We start from the raw sequence: 17253 nt of genomic DNA on the forward strand, positions 1-17253 counted from the left end.
TTGATCTCTGAAGCCCAGGGCAGTTCCAACATTCTATGATTCTAGGAAGATTCTCTCATGGTGCATAAGGTATTTCCTGGCAGGCGCGTATTTGTTTTGAACATTGCATTTACCTCATGGGTTTCTATTTAACGAGTGACTGTTCTAGTACGCCAGATGGGGCTCTAAAGAGTTCCCACAGCTTCTCAACCCCCAATGTTTACTCCAAGAGAATAGCTTCTGGATCAAAAGATCTGGTCCAATGTATCCTACTCAGTGACACCAAAGACAGAGAGGCAGTGATTTTCCAAAAAGCTGGAACCTGGGATCCAAGCTTCTCTCCAAGCTTTTCCTACGGTGTTACCAGAAACTCTTGTTTGAAGTGCAGATTGCCGTGCCTCATTCTCAGCTATTTTGGTTTGGAGCTACTTTGGGAAGAAGTCCAGAAATCTGCATTTTTAACTCATGCTCCCATGATTCTGATGCCAGCAGCCTGAGGTCCAGGTTTTAAACTCTAAGGCTGAACCATCCTGTCCTGCGTGTGCCTCTGTGGCAAGATCTGTAGGAGAGACAGAGGTGGAGTTACATCTAGGGAGTCAGCGTTAGCATAATTACAGCCAGTCTGCTGTGCACACAAGCCAAGCCAGCAAGGGGACTGTCCTCCATTAGGCAGGCAGCAAAGGATTAAGTAAGGGATGCGCCATATGCAGGCGGGTGCCGCATACGCACTACTCACCAAGTCTTCTCCAGTGCCTGTTTCCAGGAACAGCACATACCTGGTGCTAAGGACATAATTGCTAAGTGAATGAATGAATAAAGCTACTCATCCAAGAAGCCCAAATCAAGAGATATTAACTTGTTAGCACAATGAGCTGAAAGAGAGAAGTATGTAGCAAGAGACTGGAAAATTAAAGGAAAGGTAAGATTTAAGTAAGGACCATAGAGAATTCAGAATTAGTTACACCTAACACTCATTGAGCTCCTCTTAAGTACCAGGCCCTGTGCATGGGCTTTCAGATCCTTTATTGAATTCCCACAACAATCTTAGGAGGTAGTAATCAGAATTCCTGTTTTATAGATAAGGAAAAGGAGAGATGAAAGGAGTCCCCCAGGCCCCACGGATAAGTGGTAACGTCTTGGTGTTCCAGGGCACTTTTCATGAGAGAGGAACGAGATGATGATGGACATAATATAAACTATCAGGCAGGTTTAGAAATAGCCCTCCACAGCCCCACTGCTAAAAGTACAGAAGGAGACCTAAAACAACGCCTACTTTGACTTTGCGTCCCTTTTTATTTCTGTGATTGACTTCTGGCAGTTGCAAGGACTTGGTGTTCTTAGAGTCTGCACAGTGGAATTGTAGTGTCTAGTCTCGGGTCTTAATCAGTTTTTGACATTTAAGAATAAGAGGGAGAAGTCCTGGCCAAGGAGCCCTGAAGGGAACAAGCTCGCATTCACTACAGAAAGAGGCGGTGCCTGGGGCTTCACTTCCATCCTCCCAGAGTGCCTGTTCCTCTGCGTCCCATCCCTGGCAGGACAGCACCTGATTCGAGTAATAAGAGAGCAGGGGCTCCCCACCCCCCCCAGCTCCCCAGGGCTGCCACTCACCCAGACAGTTAGCGCAGACAAGTGGCGGTGGTGGGTGATCCCAGGAGCACAGTCTTGTCCATCAAGAGTATCCAGGAAGGTTCTATAGCACCAGGCCGAACTCTGAACACTGTCCCATGGCTGTTTAGGTGCCTTTGTGTTCTGATGTTGGACAGACTGAACACACCCATTTAATGTGTCTCTATCTCCCACCCCTATGACTTTGTCTTGTAGGTCGAACACTGCTGAAGATAAGTTTGTGTTCTGCAATGGACTTGTCCTGCATCGACTTCAGTGCCTTCGTGGATTTGGGGAGTGGCTCGACTCCATTAAAGACTTTTCCTTAAGTTTGCAGAGCCTGAACCTTGATATCCAAGCCTTAGCATGCCTGTCAGCACTGAGCATGATCACAGGTAAGCACCACCCTGGCCACCGAAGTGACCGTGTCCCCCTTCCTCTCCTTTCCTGTGTTAAAGGTGGATTCTGGCTTTGGCTGTCACACACACACACACACACACACACACACACACACACCAGAAGATTGGGGAAATGACTGCCACTTAGAGCCAGCCTTGGCTTGCCATAAATAAAACCAGCATGTTGCCACATCCCTATGGAAATGAGTGTTGAGTCCAGTGAATCAACAAGTGCTCACTGATCTCAGCACTCTGCTCACATCAGTGGGTTTTCGGAGACGATAGCACACATCCCTGGAGGAGACAGAACATGCACACGAATGCGTGTGAGACAGGGTGCTGTGCCATGGTGGGGCATGGGAGTGAGTACAAAGGTGGGGGTGTGCTTCTCAAAAGGGGTAACATGTTAAAAGCATGGATGGTCCTTGATAAAAGCACAGGATATCTCCAGGCTAAAATGGAAGGACTGAGAATTCTAGGGATACATAAAAATTTGCTAAACCCATTGACTATATGGCTGTCATAAGTTTCAGGAAGGAAATGAGTAAAAAAAAAAAAAAAAATAGAGTGCTGGGAAGTGAGACTGGCCTGGCAGGGAAGGGTGGGGTGAGGCATGAAGAGCCTTTCACACATCAGTGAGGAGGTCTGAGTTCATTCTGGGAGCAGTGGGGATCCGTGGAAAGTGTCGACCAGGGGAGCATCAGAGCCAGGCTTGCATTTTAGAAAGAGCTACCCCGACAGCTGGTTTTGAGCACCAATAAGAGGAAAAAGGCCAGAGCAGCTATAGGAGCTGTGGCTTAAGAGGAGAGCCAATGAGGCTTACATCTTTGTATGTTTGTTTTACTCACTAAGTAGAAACTAATAGATGACGATGAGCCCAGGACACGTGAGGGCCGGACAGTCCCCAGCTGGACATATTGGGCAGCTCAGTGCAGAGAACACCAAGAAGGAATTAGGAGAAGGTGGTGCCAGTCCCACCTCTGCCTCCAGCCTGCTGTGTGTCCTGCAGTGACTGCTGCCCGGCTCACCGCCCTTTATGTGGAGATTTGCTCAGGGAGGAGGCAGTTTGGCATAGCAGAAGCAGCTTGGACTGTGGAATCCAGCACCCCCAAGTTGTAATCTGGGGCCCTGTATTTAATAAGTGTGTGCTACTCAGTAATGCATTTCATTTCTCTGGACAGCAGTTTCCCCATCTGTAAAATGGGGATAACAACACCTATTCTATGAGGCAGCAGTAAGGATTATGGGAAAGTAGGTTTGTGATGTAGCCAAACTGGATTCGGAAGAGGCACTCGATCCACCTACATTCCATCCTGGAATGGTGGTGACAGGGACCCCCTCAAAGTAGGCACATGCCTGCCCCTCCCCCTTGAAAGCCCTAGGGAGTCCAGAATCAAACTCAGTGGCACGAGGAAGCTGATGGTGGCTTTAGGAGGTGTTATGTTTGGGGAATATCTCCTTGGATGCTTGAGAGGCTCAAAGGAGGACACTGGTATTATTGAAGAAATGAAGCTGCACTCGCCCAGCGCTCAGGCACAGGCCCCCAGCCCCCCGTCCCCCCGTCCTTTGTGGGGTAGTCCCAGTCCCTGCCCCCGGTCCTGCTGGCCTGGGCAGAGCTGTCCTAGGTGCTGTGGTTAATACCCACAGGAAAAATAAGCTCCTCTTCTCTCATTTCTGCACCTTGCAGTACTTTGTGATTTGCTGGTTGGGAGGGGGGTTGAAATGTATGAAAGCATCAGGAAATGGCAGAAAAGGTGATGTCTGGGAAACAGCAATGTGCGTTGTTGCAGATACTCATTTCCATTTGAATATGGGCTCCCAGGAAATCCTGACTTCGGAGTAAGCTCCACTGATGGTGGGGCTGTGATCAGCTGGGCTGCTGGCATCAGAAAACTCATCCCAAAATTGTCTGCTCCTAAACCACAAGGAAGAACTCATGAAAAGGAAATCTCTTTTTCAGGAAAATTAGGAAGAATCTGGGCAGTATTAGAAGTTGGCATACACATGGCTTTTATTTTCTACTTCTTTTCTTCTGCTTCTTCTACCTGTTTCTAGGCCTCCTTGTGAAAACTAGGTGGTGAGGTGGGGCAGGAAATGGTTTCTTTCAGATCACTCTCATTCCGCACAGTTGTGGTTGTCAAATGTTTTTAAGTCCCCAATTTATCTGCCCTAACTATCTCCTTTCACCGGTGCCCCATCCCTGACGTGGGAGCAACAGAAATGCTTTGCTTCTGATGGGATACCGGTGAGGTGAGGTCTGGTAACAGTTCATTATGTTTCATACATAAGAAGACCCCCAAACAGAAAGTTAGTGTGGAATTACCATTTTATAAGTATCCATTTGTTTAAATAAATATTGAGGGCCTACTATATGCCAGGCCTGGTGTCAGTCTCTCAGGATGCAAAGATAAGCCATGCATCAATTCTACTGTCAGAAAGGGTATAGCCTTCTAGGAAGTCGTATGTGATTGGGATGCAGTGAACTCGATGTGTGGTGGTTAGTGTCCAGGTCCTTAGAAGCAATAGATTTGGTGCAGGGAAAGTCCAGATTACTGCTCACTTTTTTCAGGCAGAGAAAGTGGATGTGCTGGTCATGAATGGCTTCCCAAGGAGGTAGCGTGTATCCATGGGAAGATGCAGAGGAAGGACATTCCAGATCAAGGAAACAGCAAGTCCTGCTTGCTCCTTTGGGGAAAAGCAAGTACAGCGGTGTTGCATTACACATGTGTTAAATCCCACATATAATCTGGATAGAAAGAAGAATCAAAAGAGTGCAGGCTATCATACTTGAAGAGTGTCTGTCCTGGAGTGAGCATGAGACAGAGACCTCATGTCCACAGTGGGTCCTAGGCTCTCTGCTTCTGGTGGCGAGAGCTGCACTTTGGGGAAATTTAAAGGATTTTCAGGGAAAAGATTGGTTCAGTGTGGTATTTATCTTATAGCCTGGTATGATGATCTAGCCTCAGAGTAAAATGCCTTTCCCATGCAGTGAAAAGGGAACTAAGATCGGAAAGGCCATTTTAGACCAGATGGTGGAGGGAATCTTGAGTGCCCAAATGCCATTTGGCATCACTACACTAAAAGAATGTTCTTCACGGCTTTCTTATCCCTCACTTTTCTCAAGTGAGAAAATGACTCCTTTCTCTTATGCCTGTAGTCTTTTTCCTGGTCTTGTTGGAACATGAATTCTAAGATTGAGGAACAGGAAGGAAGGCTGAACCAGGGACAGAAAGCAATGAACAATGACGGAGAAGGGCCAGGCAGGTGGCTGATCCTGCCATACCCTCCACCACCTGTCTTCCCAGAGCTCCCCTGCTCATTCTAAATGGTTACCTGGTTACCGTGTTTTTATATCCCATATAGCCATCCGCTGCATTGCAAAGAAAACTAAGTGTAAAACTTGGCAGGGCAATATCATTTTTTAAAAAGGGGTAGGGATTGTCTTGGGATTTGGAGATTGGAGATCTGAGTTCAAGTCTTCACTCTGCTACTTCCTAGCTGTGCAGTCTTGGGCTAATTTCTTATGTACTCTCTCTCTTTTTTTCCTTACACTCTCTGAATCTCAGTTTTTTCATTTTTCACAGAGATGATCGTGTCTACTTGTAGGTTTCCTATAAAGATTAAATGAGCTAGTGTGTCTTTTGAAGAGAAAAAAAATATTAGACAAACCTTCATTATTATTATCTTAAATGTTATTTTCTTACCCCCAGGAAGAGCTAGCATTCTCCTGAGAATCCATACAATTTCCTGCATCCCTACAATTGCACATACACATTATATTAAATAATTTATTTGTGTCTCTTCTTCTCTAACTAGACTGTGGGTTTCTTGAAGGGCAGGAAGAGTCTTATTCATCTTTATAATTACTTTGGCATTTAAAAATGTCTTGGCACATGGCAAATACTGGTTAAATGAATGGGTTAATTGTGAACTTCAGAAAGTCTCCCAAATTAGGAAAATTAATTATTTTTAGCCCACCACTTTGTTGTTAGAAAATAGTCTGAATTCCTGAGGACTACCGTATTTCAATTCAGATTAATTCAGTGGTATTTATTGAGCATCTGCTATGCGCCAGGCACACAATCCCTCATCCTCAAAGAGTTTGTGGTCTCCTTGGGGAGACAGACACATATTCTAATAAACCAAAGACAGACAGACTGCAAATCACTACCACAGCCTCAGCACAGACTGCTGACCAGCTTGTGGCTTCCTGATCAGCAGGGGCTCCGTGTCTCTGGGGACCGCCCTGCAGTAAAGGCTGTTACATATGCAATGAGAAGTAGCAGTGAGATGACTTCCCCAAGAAGTGGAGCTCAGAGCAGAGCAGGAAGGTCCTGGTTGTTGGTTAGTGTTAGCTTTCCTCTTTGGCTGCAGCCGTATACTGTTGTCTCCGTGTTGGCCTGTGCCCTGAGACCTGCTCGGAAGGAGAAGGAATTGCTTGTCTCTATTGGGTCTCCTGATGGCTACCGTCACCCTGTCCTCATCCCCTGCTGCTTGCCATGAGGAAGAGAATCTGTTTCTTGTGTGTGCCCAAGAGACAGAACCGGGACTGTAAAAATTCAGCTCAATGTAAGAAAAACTTTGTGATAGAACTATTTGATACTGGGACAAGCGGCATTGGGGAGTCCAGTTAGGAGACTGGATGGATGCCGGGTGCAGACTGGCTCAGGCATCTCGTAGGGACCAGGATTGGCTAGAGCAGAGCTTCCCCAGCTTTCGTGTGCATGAACTCACTAAGCGTCTCGTTAAGCTGCACATTCTGATGAGGCAGGTCCAGGGCAGGGCCTGAGAGTCTGCGCTTCTAGCAAGCTGCCAGGTAATGTTGATGCTGCTGGGGCAGGGACCACACTTGAGTAGCCAGGGACAATGAAAGCCAATGGTGATTAGGATTCCATGAAACTAACAATAGCTACCATTTTAAAATACCCCGTGCCAGGCACTGCACCACGAGCTTTACATGTGCTCTATTGTTTAATGTTGTTTAGTAAGTAGATTTGGAAGGACCTGGGATGGATTACAGCAGAGATGGGAAGCAGAGGGACCAGCCAAGAGCTATGGAAACAATCTAGGTAATAGTTACTGAAGACCTAGCCCAGAGGCAGTGAGAGTGAGAGGAGGAGCTCTGCAAGGAACATCACAGAGATAATAGTCAAAGTTCTTGCAATGGATTAACTATGATGGCCAGGGGGTGGAATCATTAGACAGGGTTATGAGAGCGATGGGGAGGGCGGGGAAATCCTTCATAGGCAAACTCAGAGAAGTGGCTGAGTTGAAGAAGATGTTAATGAGTTGAGTTTTAGACATAGAGGATACTTGCTAATATTTTTTGAGTACTTAACCATATGCTGGCATTGTCCCAAATACTTCACATGTATTAATTCATTTAATTCTCACCACAACCCAAGAGGCAGGTACCCTTATCAGCCCTATTTTACAAACGTGGAAACAGACCCAAGGTCAGCGGGCTCATTAGTGGCCGAGCTAGGTTTTATATCCAGGAATCTGGCTCCAAAGCTTCTAATGTGGTAGGTTTTAAAGTTTGTGAAGTTCTTTACCATTGTGTGCTGCTCAATAATTTCCAACTTGTGTATTTATTCTGAGCAGCCTACATGTTTAGTATCATTTAATCATATTTTACAGGTCATTGTTCCTCCATGTACATGTTCATTGAACAGATAGTTATTGGTGTCTCCTATGTAGTAAGCTTGGTGCTGCAGGTATAATGGTGGGCAAACACAGCCCATGCCCCCATGGAGCTCACATTTAATGGGGGAGGCAGGCAAGAGTCAGATAAATATCTGATTTCGCCGTGTTATATCCTTCAAAGGGAAAAAATAGAATGCCTATAGGAGAACATGATCTAAACTGGGAGCAAAAAGGAAAATTCCCTTGAAGAAAAATTTGATCTGCATACAGGATGAGTAGGTCTTAACTAGGTGAAAAGGGAAAACCATGAGCACAGACCTTAATAGCTAAATTATTTCACTCAATCTCTCCCTCTCTCTCCCTCTTTCCTCTCTCCTATTCCTTCCCTTTCCCCCTCCCTCCCTCCTCTCTCTCCTCCTCCCACCTGCCTCCCTTCCTCTCTCAGCACGGATAGCTAAAATTGTATAGGAATCCAACAGTTTCTTTAGATACCAACACCACACGGGTCAGGAATATGATCTGTTGTCTGTCTGTTTTGTTCACTGCCCTACCCCAATAGCTATACCATTGCTAGGCACAGAATAGGCACTCAGTACGTATTTGTTGAAAGAAGTAATTAACCAATTAGTTAATCAGGTACACAGAAAGTAGGAAGGAGTTATAGGGAGGCTGAATTCATCTCAGGATGAAGAACATTCTCATATGTTGTTCAAGGCATCCTGGTATAATAGAAACATGTCTGGACTTGGAGCAAAATAAATTAGCCATTTGCTAAATTTGACTGTGGGCAAGTCACTTAACTCTCTGAGCCTAAGCCTTCTTATCTATTAAATAAAGATCATCTTTGTCCTGCCTGATTCACAAGGATGTTGAGAGGGTGTGATAAAATAATGTAAGTAAAAGAGTATAATATAAAGTGCTACTAAGTATATTGTTATTACCTAGCTGGTGCCGGGCACTGTCTTTGTGACGTCTCGGTAGGGACTTTTGTCTTGGGTGGGAGTGTGAACTAAATCACTCAGATCCTTTCCAACTCATATGTACTACGGTCATGACACATAAATGCGTTACTTAACCGTTTCTATAAGATGCGTCTTAAAGGTTTGGATGCAGAAAGCTGAGTTCAGAATCAGAAGTATTGGATAAAAATGATGTAGATCAAAGAGCAAGAAATGCTGGAAGAGCTTGTTTTGTTTGATGGTGGACAAAGATCTTACACGAAAATCTGTGTGTGATTCTCTAGGAAGGGGGAAATCCAAATGTCCGACTTCCCCCAGATTTGATCGAGTCTCTGTCTGTCAGCACTGCAACCGTGTTTACCAGGCACCAAAAAGAAAGGAGGTCCCTTAAACTAAAACGTCAGTGATTGGGGTTTTAAGGAATTTCAGATTACTGGGAAGGTCCCCCGCCACTTGGTGACTCCCTGGTGATTTGGAAATCTCTCTAACTGCTGGCAGAAATTTGCATGGAGACTGAATTTTTATCTCAGCCCTTTTGAAAAAGTAAAGAAACCACAAATCCAGTAGCTGTTCGAAACAACAAAGAAGGTGCCTTTGGATTCTAACAGGAGTGTCTCTGAATTCCTCAAGGAATTCCGGGCCTAGGCTTGATCCAGCTGGCAGGGAGGGATCGATCTCCACTTGAATTCACTGAATAAATAATGGTTGCCATAGTTATTGAGCAGTCACAACTGGTTGGAGAGCAGGGAAAACTCTGAGGCACCTTCTGTGAGTTTGGCCATGAGAAAGTCTAGTTATAAGGTTCCATAATCAAGCCCCTCCCCAAACGCAGCCAACACCTTGCTCCGTTTCTTTATCCTGAAGATGAATACGGGATCTTGAATATAATGCAAGACATGGGGCACTGAAAGAAAGGCAAAGTTTAAATCAATGGATTGGTATTTTATCCCGGGAAAAGCATCTCTCCCCGGGTTGTGAACCTAATTTGATATAGCTTGGTATTAATAGAATTTACTATCCGCAAGATGACTGTTTGATCATGTTACAGCTGCTAGAGAGACCAAATCCCAGATTGTGCTATGTTAACAGGTTAATATACAAATACTGCTAACTGGGAAATTTTAAAAGAAAGGAAAAGAGTTAGCTGACAATCTCATAAATATTCTCACTTTTCTGTTTCCTTTGACCCTTCTCCATAAGCAGAAATAAATTTTGCATAGCTGTCATCACAGCTTAGATACTATTTTATGTTCTGTTCTTTCTTTAATGTGGTATTATATATTTTTTTCCATGTTGCTTCATAGCCTTCCTACTTGTCCTTTCTGATGTCTGCAGAATCTTCCATTATGTGCATATACCATTTAGCGGTTTCCCTATTCTTCCACCCCTTATCTTTTTCCCACTTTTTAAATAGATACTGCTACCCCAAATGTCTTCATGCATACAGTTTTAGTCTTCTGCTGAATTTTGCCTTCAGATAAATTCCCAAGAGTGGGATTACTTGGTCAGAGCTTATGAACATTTTACAGCTCTTGAAGTTCACTGCCAAACTTGCAGTCTGCTTTTTTGTGTTTTGGGGGGCGGGGGGGTAAAACTTTAGGAAGAACACCGTTGCAGGCAGAATTTCTCTTGAAGTTCACTCCTGGGTACGTCTTTTGAGACTAAACAAAGGGACTATGTATGCAGTAGAGATAAACATAGAGGACAGGTTTGCACCTGGGCTGATTAGCTAATAGTTTCCTGGGAAAAGCAAAATCGTGCACTGCAAAGCTTGAGAAGCAGGGCACTTTGCCGCCTTTTGTTTGACCCTGCGGTTGCCAGCCGTTTGCCGTGCGGCAGGCGCCGTTGTGGGGGCTGACTGTACCACGGGTGTAACGCGCTGCCGTTGGCAGAAGGCCTTCACGGAGCAGCATCTTAGTTAAGCCTGACAATAACCCGTGGAAGTAGGTTTTATTGTAGTTGGGCTTTTTCTTTCAATTTATTGTGTAATATTTAGGACACACAGAAAACGGGGCGCCTGACTGGCTCAGGCTGTGGAGTATGCAACTCTTGATCTCAGGGTTATGAGCTTGAGCCCTACACTGAGTATACGGATTACTTAAAAAATAAAATCTTGGGGGGCCTGAGTGGCTTAGTTGGTTAAGTGTCCGACTCTTGATTTCAGCTCGGGTTGTGATCTCAGGGTTGTGAGATCGAGCCCCCGCGTCAGACTCTGTGCTGGGCATGGAGCCTGCTTAAGATTCTCTCTCCCCTTCTCCCCCTCTCCCGCCAACCTCCCCCCGAGCCCACTCTCACGTGCCTACGTGCATATGCACATGCACACTCTTTCTCTTTTAAATAAAATCTTTAAAAAAGAGACACACAGAAAGGAACGAAGAAGAATACAATAAAGACTTGTATATCTACCACCCTGTAATCCCCATTTTCCTAGAAGGACACGGAACCTCAAAGAGATGAGATCACATGGCTAGTAAGTAACCAGCACAGAAACCCAGCTCAGCTCTGGCTGGCTGCACGACCAGTGCCCTCTGCTCTATGTGAGACGCCTGCCAGGTACAATCCAACCGAGATGCTGCTGGCAGTTTTCATGGCTGTAGTTTAATGTGATGATAACACATCAGAGCTGGAAGGGACCTGAGAGGTCATTACATCCAGCCTCCTCCTTTTATGATAAGCCTTAAAGAGGGAGGAACTTACCCAAGTCATACACAACCAGCCAACCTAGGGAAGAGTGCAGAACTCCTGGTCCTTGGGCCTCCTTTGATTTAGGGCAAGAGAAGAAAGAAATGTCTGGGTCTTGCTTCATTTTGCTAACTGAATCTTTTTTGTCTTAAGGAAATAACTTCCCTAACAAAAATATCCCCAACTGAGGATTAGGAGTATACTTATCTTTTTTTTTTTTTTTTTTAAAGATTTTATTTATTTATTTGACAGAGAGAGAGAGACACAGTGAGAGAGGGAACACAAGCAGGGGGAGTGGGAGAGGGAGAAACAGGCTTCCCGCAGAGCAGGGAGCCCGATGCGGGGCTCGATCCCAGGACCCTGGGATCATGACCTGAGCCGAAGGCAGACGCTTAACGACTGAGCCACCCAGGCGCCCCAGGAGTATACTTATCTTGATGACCACTGAGTAACGTCTAGGACTGTTGAATCACTGAACACTTTTGTACACCTGAAACGAATATAATGCTGTACGTTAATTATACCAGAATTTAAAAAAATTAAAAAATACTTACCTCCAACTGAAAAAATAAACGCAGGAAAAATTAGACGCTGTCGCTTGATTTCCCTTTGGAAGGATGTCTTCCATCCCACAAGAATTATTCTTTTACATGTAAATATATTAGAGATAAAAAACCCTGACTGAAATAAGTAGGGCCAAGCCCTCTCTCAGGAAAGAGGCTTTGGTATCTAAATGCTGAGGGAGAGCAAAGTGATTTGTGCTGGACGTGAGGCTCCTTTCTGATTAAAGAAGCAACATTACTCTGGGGCAGGAGGACACAATCTTTGGGACTTTGGGAAAATCACTTAACCTTAAAATAAAATAGGAGATCATAATATTTAACATGGGGATCCCTTTATATCTTGTTTTATAAAATACGAGATACAGGTGTTCATGTCTTGCTACACTGGGCCTCTTCCTTTCTTTTTGACTTTTCCATCTCCACAGCAGGAAGACGTGTGTATTTTGTACAGAGCGCCAGGTGTAGGTCAATAGGTGTTTCAAGGGGGGCCAAAAACAAGGAAAAGAAAAGCTGGATTCTTCTCAATGCTGGTTAGCATGAAAACACAAGAAATGTGCTTTATGCTGGGTCTCGTGGGGCAGCCCTTGCATTAGCAAATGGAACTTACAGACCGCCCCCCTTCCCCACCTGTTAAGATGGGAACATTAATTCATTTGCCTGGATGTGTTTCTTTGTCACTCTGAAGAAGAGTTGCTTCCTGACAGGGCTTTTGTAGGATGATGTCTGCAAAATAATTACCGCTCTGTCATTCATTCAGTGTGACTGTGGGCCAGGAACGGTGTGCTTCACCTAAGTTGGTCCTTCTAGAAACCCTAAATTAGGGATGATCATTACCTTCATTTTATAAGGAAACTGGGGCTCAGAAATTAAGAGGCTAACTCAGGAGCACACAGCGAGGAAGTGGCAGGACTGGGATTCAAACCCTGGTGCCGTTTGATACCAAAGGCCATGAGTTACCTATAAGAGGGAGGCGCTTGGATTGTAAAATGCTATCCCAACTGGTGGAAGAAGACACAGGCCTCAATTCAGGATGCAAAGTCTCTTAAGATGGGGTGTCCAGGGGCACCTGGCTGGCTCAGTCCACTGAGTATCTGCCTTCGGCTCAGGTCATGATCTCAGGGTCCTGGAATCTGAGATCGAGGCCCACATACGGCTCCCTGCTCAGCGGGAGTCTGCTTCTGTCTCTCTCTCTTTCTCTGCCCCTCCCCACCCCCACTCATGCTCCCTCCCTCCCTCTCTCTCTCTCTCAAATAAATAAAATCTAAAAAAAAAAAAATGATGGGGGTGCCTGGTTGGCTCAGTTGATAGAGCATCCAACTCTTGATCTCAGGGTCATGAGTTCAAGCCCCATGTTGGGCATGGAGCCTACTTTAAAAAAAAAAAAAAGAGAAAAGCAAGAACAGAAAAAAACAAAGTCTCTTAAGATGTAACCGCTTCCTGAACTTGCCCTTTTCTATCCCTCTGCAGAACGACATGGGTTAAAAGAACCAAAGAGAGTGGAGGAGCTATGCAACAAGATCACAAGCAGCTTGAAAGACCACCAGAGTAAGGGACAGGCTTTGGAGCCCAGTGAGCCCAAGGTCCTGGGTGCGCTGGTAGAACTGCGCAAGATCTGCACCCTGGGCCTCCAGCGTATCTTCTACCTGAAGCTGGAAGACTTGGTGTCTCCACCTTCCATCATCGACAAGCTCTTCCTGGACACCCTGCCTTTCTGAACGGGAGCAGCCAGAGCGGGGAGCCGCCTCAGTGGCCAGCACCTACTTGCTAAGCAGCAGAGGAATGGGTCTGGACACCTACCATTTTCTGTCCTTCCTTAAGAGAAAAAGCAGCTCCTGTAGAAAAGACTTTTTTTTTTCTTTCTGGCACTTTTCCTTACAACCTAAAGCCAGAAAACTTGCAGAGTATTGTGTTGGGGTTGTGTTTTATATTTAGGCTTTGGGGTTGGTGTGGGAGGGGAGGGTATAGTTCATGAGGGTTTTCTAAGAAATTGCTAACAAAGCACTTTTGGACGATGCTATCCCAGCAGGAAAAAAAAAAAAAGGATAATATAACTGTTTTAAAACTCTTTCTGGGGAATACAATTATAGTGGCTTTGTATTTAAAAACAAGAACAGCCAAGGGTTGTTCGCCAGGGTAGGATGTGTCTTAAGGGTTGATCTTTAGAATACACTTCCCGTATCAAGGGTATGTATGTGGTGCAAACAAGGCAGAAATTCTCTCTTCTTCATTTCTCTCTTCCTTTATTTTATTTTAACAAATGGTGAAAGATGAGGATTACCTATAAATCAGACATAGCAAAATGATAATGGTTGTTCGCTTCCATATACAAGTGCAATTTTTAAAGTGCTGTCTTACTAAGTCTTGTTTATTAACTCTCCTTTATTTTATATGGAAATAAAAAAGAGGCAGTCATGTTGGCAAATGACACATGTTAATTTTCCTAGCAGAGGCTTTGTCCACCTGCCCTGTAGAACCCTTCTGAGGTACGGTCCATCTAAGATTTTAGGTCATTCTTAAGGGATCCAGATCTCTGCCCTGACTGTCCAGCTGTCCTGAAAGGGGCTCAGATCATAAAATGGCTTGCATACAGCTGTTCCGGTTGTGTTCTATCAACCCAGACAGAGTTCCCTAAACTTGCTTCAGTTAATAGCAACTGACTGACACATTCATTCAGAAGCCCCAGGAGCATTCAGTGAGTCTCAAGTGTTTGATCCCTAAATAAGAACATACAAATAAGTAGGAACTGATCATACAGGGTAAACACCAGAGGTAATACGATTTTTAAAATATATATAATTTAATTTTTGTTATTGGTTACAAAGACAATTTTGGAGAGCAAGCGAGTCTTATTTAAAAAATAATAGTATGAATGTGACTACTAGACCGGATTAGTGGGTTGCGTTTCAACATTCCGTGTTCGTACTCCCTTTTGTATGTTTATACTGTCGATGCCATATTACTATGAAATAATTTGTTGCATAGTGTCCTTATTTGTATAAACATTTGTATGCACGTTATATTGTAATAGCTTTGCCTGTATTTATTGCAAGACCACCAGCTCCTGGAAGCTGAGTTACAGAGTACTTAAATGGGGTGTTCACAGTGACTTGGATACACCAATTAGAAATTAAATAAACAAATATATATATAAATATAGCAGGTTACATATATATATATTTATAATGTGTCTTTTTATTAACCATTTGTACAATAAATGTTACTTCCCATGCAGTTATTTTATGATTCATTTGCAGTGACTTTTAAGGCAGTACTGTTTAGCACTTTGATATTAAAATTTTGCTTATGTTTTGCTAAATTCAAATAATGTTTGAAGATTTTTAGGTCTAAAAGTCTTTATATTATATACTCTGTATCAAGTCAAAATATCTTTGGCCATTTTGCTAAGAAACAAACTTTGAATGTCAAACTGATGTCACAGTAGTTTTTGTTAGCTTTAAATCATTTTTGCTTTAGTCTTTTTAAAGAAAAAATAACAAAACTATGCTGTTTATATTGTCATTAAATTATACAATCAAACAAATGCCAAATGAATTGCCTAATTGCTGCAAAGGATAACCCAGTAGCAAAGCATATATGTTTTTTTTCCCCCAAGATTCATTCTGATATTTGATCATGTATTATGTTTGTATGAGCTTTTATGAAATATTATTATTTTTATATCCAGGTGATAGGGTCTGCAACATTAGGCTCTTGGAACATTATACTTGTCAACTGGTGCCCCACCCCTTCGAAACTCATAGAGGAGAAAACTAAAAAGTAAAAATTGCCCAGGTCCAACAGGCTAGTACCAGAATCAAGACTAGGACCTAATTCTCCTTTCCATAGTGTTTTTACTCAACTTATTTCATCTATAGGAAAACAGGCTTTTAAAAATAATCAGTAATATTTACATTTTATCAGATAACCATGAGTAAAGTAGTACTTTTGCATTAATTTTTTGAGCGTATATGCAAACATAATAAACATTATTAAATATCAGGAAAGCTAACATTTCATACAAGGTAGCTTCAGACCAAATTCAAATTGAATTTGAATAAATTAGAAATACTGTGCATACATAACCCTTTTGTGCACCATTAGTATTGGAAAGTTAATCCTTGTTTTCTGTCATGTCCATAAAAGAAAAACAAAACAAACAGAAAAACCAGAGCCCTGGAGAAATGCTGTTACTTTTTATTTTTACACCCATCAGATTTAAGGAAAAGACTTTTTAGCCGTGATTCATTGGAAGGAATGAAGGTTTTTAGTTATAAGTCCAAACACTAGTGTTGAAAATAAAGGTTATAGCCAGTGTTCTTCTGTCTTCCATAGTTGTAAGAACTATGAGAGCCTCCCACGTAATCCATCAATTCAACTCTCTTCTTTTGTCTTAATGTTGACACACAAGTTTATGCAGAGTGGATGACCCAACTAGCTCAGAAGAGGACAGCAAGAATTAAAGCAGGTGATTCTTCCCTTGTGGGAGAGCTCTCTCAGTGTGAACATGCCTTCTGTGGGCGGAAATCAGGAATCCACCAGCTGTTAATGGAGAGTGCCTTGCTTTCATTTCAGACAGCAGAGTTTTCCAAAGTTTCTCTGCTCTTCTAACAGCATTGCTCTTTAGTGTGTGTTAACCTGTGGTTTGAAAGAAATGCTCTTGTACATTAACAATGTAAATTTAAATGATTAAATTAAATTACATTTTATCAATGGCTACTGGTGTGTTGAATAAGCATGCTTCATTTAACAGTATTCTTTTCATGTAGTATTTGCTGTGAACTCTTAAACACATCCCCAAATGGATTTTTTAAAGGCTTACTAATACTGAAAAATTAATAGGCATTCTGAATTGGAAATATATTAAACCTTACTGATTGGGAAGAAGGACATTCTAAATTCAATAACCATGTATTGACTACTTCCTGTGGACAAAGCACTGCTGTATGCTTTGAGGAGATACAAACATGTACAGTGTTTGAAGCTACTTTCTTTCAAATATATATATATATATATATATATATATACATATATATAATATTTAATAGAGCTAATAATTTCTTGCCTAAAAATATTCTTTAAGGGTATGAAGGATTTTTTCTATATCAAGATGATGGGATATCAATTGTTTATGAACCAGAATTTACAAGAATCAAGATTAGAATTCTCCAAAATTGATCAGTACTCTCCGCCTTTTTGCTGACACCACTACTCTATATTGCCTAGAAACGCCTCTCTGTGGGCAATGCAAATGCAACTTTCATTCAACTCTACCCCAAACATCATATATTCTAGATTAGGGCAAATGTATTTTGTGTGTGCATTGACGGCTCAAAAAAATAAATGTGGAGCTCTATAATTTAGTTCATCAGTTCATACACAAAGAATTTTCTGTGACATCTAAGTGCTATGTTCAGTCTAGGG

The 17253-nt window shown here is 42.9% G+C and overlaps 1 protein-coding gene across 3 annotated transcripts in view; it reads left to right on the forward strand.

The window, feature by feature from the left end:
- The window catches only part of NR4A3 (nuclear receptor subfamily 4 group A member 3), a 38434-nt gene extending 21890 nt beyond the window's left edge, over positions 1 to 16544 (forward strand). For all 3 annotated transcript variants that reach the window (XM_036074140.2, XM_078061513.1, XM_078061514.1), the window contains exons 7-8: positions 1801 to 1979; positions 13300 to 16544. In XM_036074140.2, the coding sequence (XP_035930033.1) occupies positions 1801 to 1979; positions 13300 to 13547 (427 nt within the window). In that variant the 3' untranslated portion in view covers positions 13548 to 16544. The remainder of the gene's footprint in view (positions 1 to 1800; positions 1980 to 13299) is intronic.
- Positions 16545 to 17253: the final 709 nt, after the last annotated feature.

This window comes from Halichoerus grypus, chromosome 14 (genome assembly GCF_964656455.1).
Source record: "Halichoerus grypus chromosome 14, mHalGry1.hap1.1, whole genome shotgun sequence".
Taxonomy (NCBI): Eukaryota; Metazoa; Chordata; class Mammalia; order Carnivora; family Phocidae; genus Halichoerus; species Halichoerus grypus.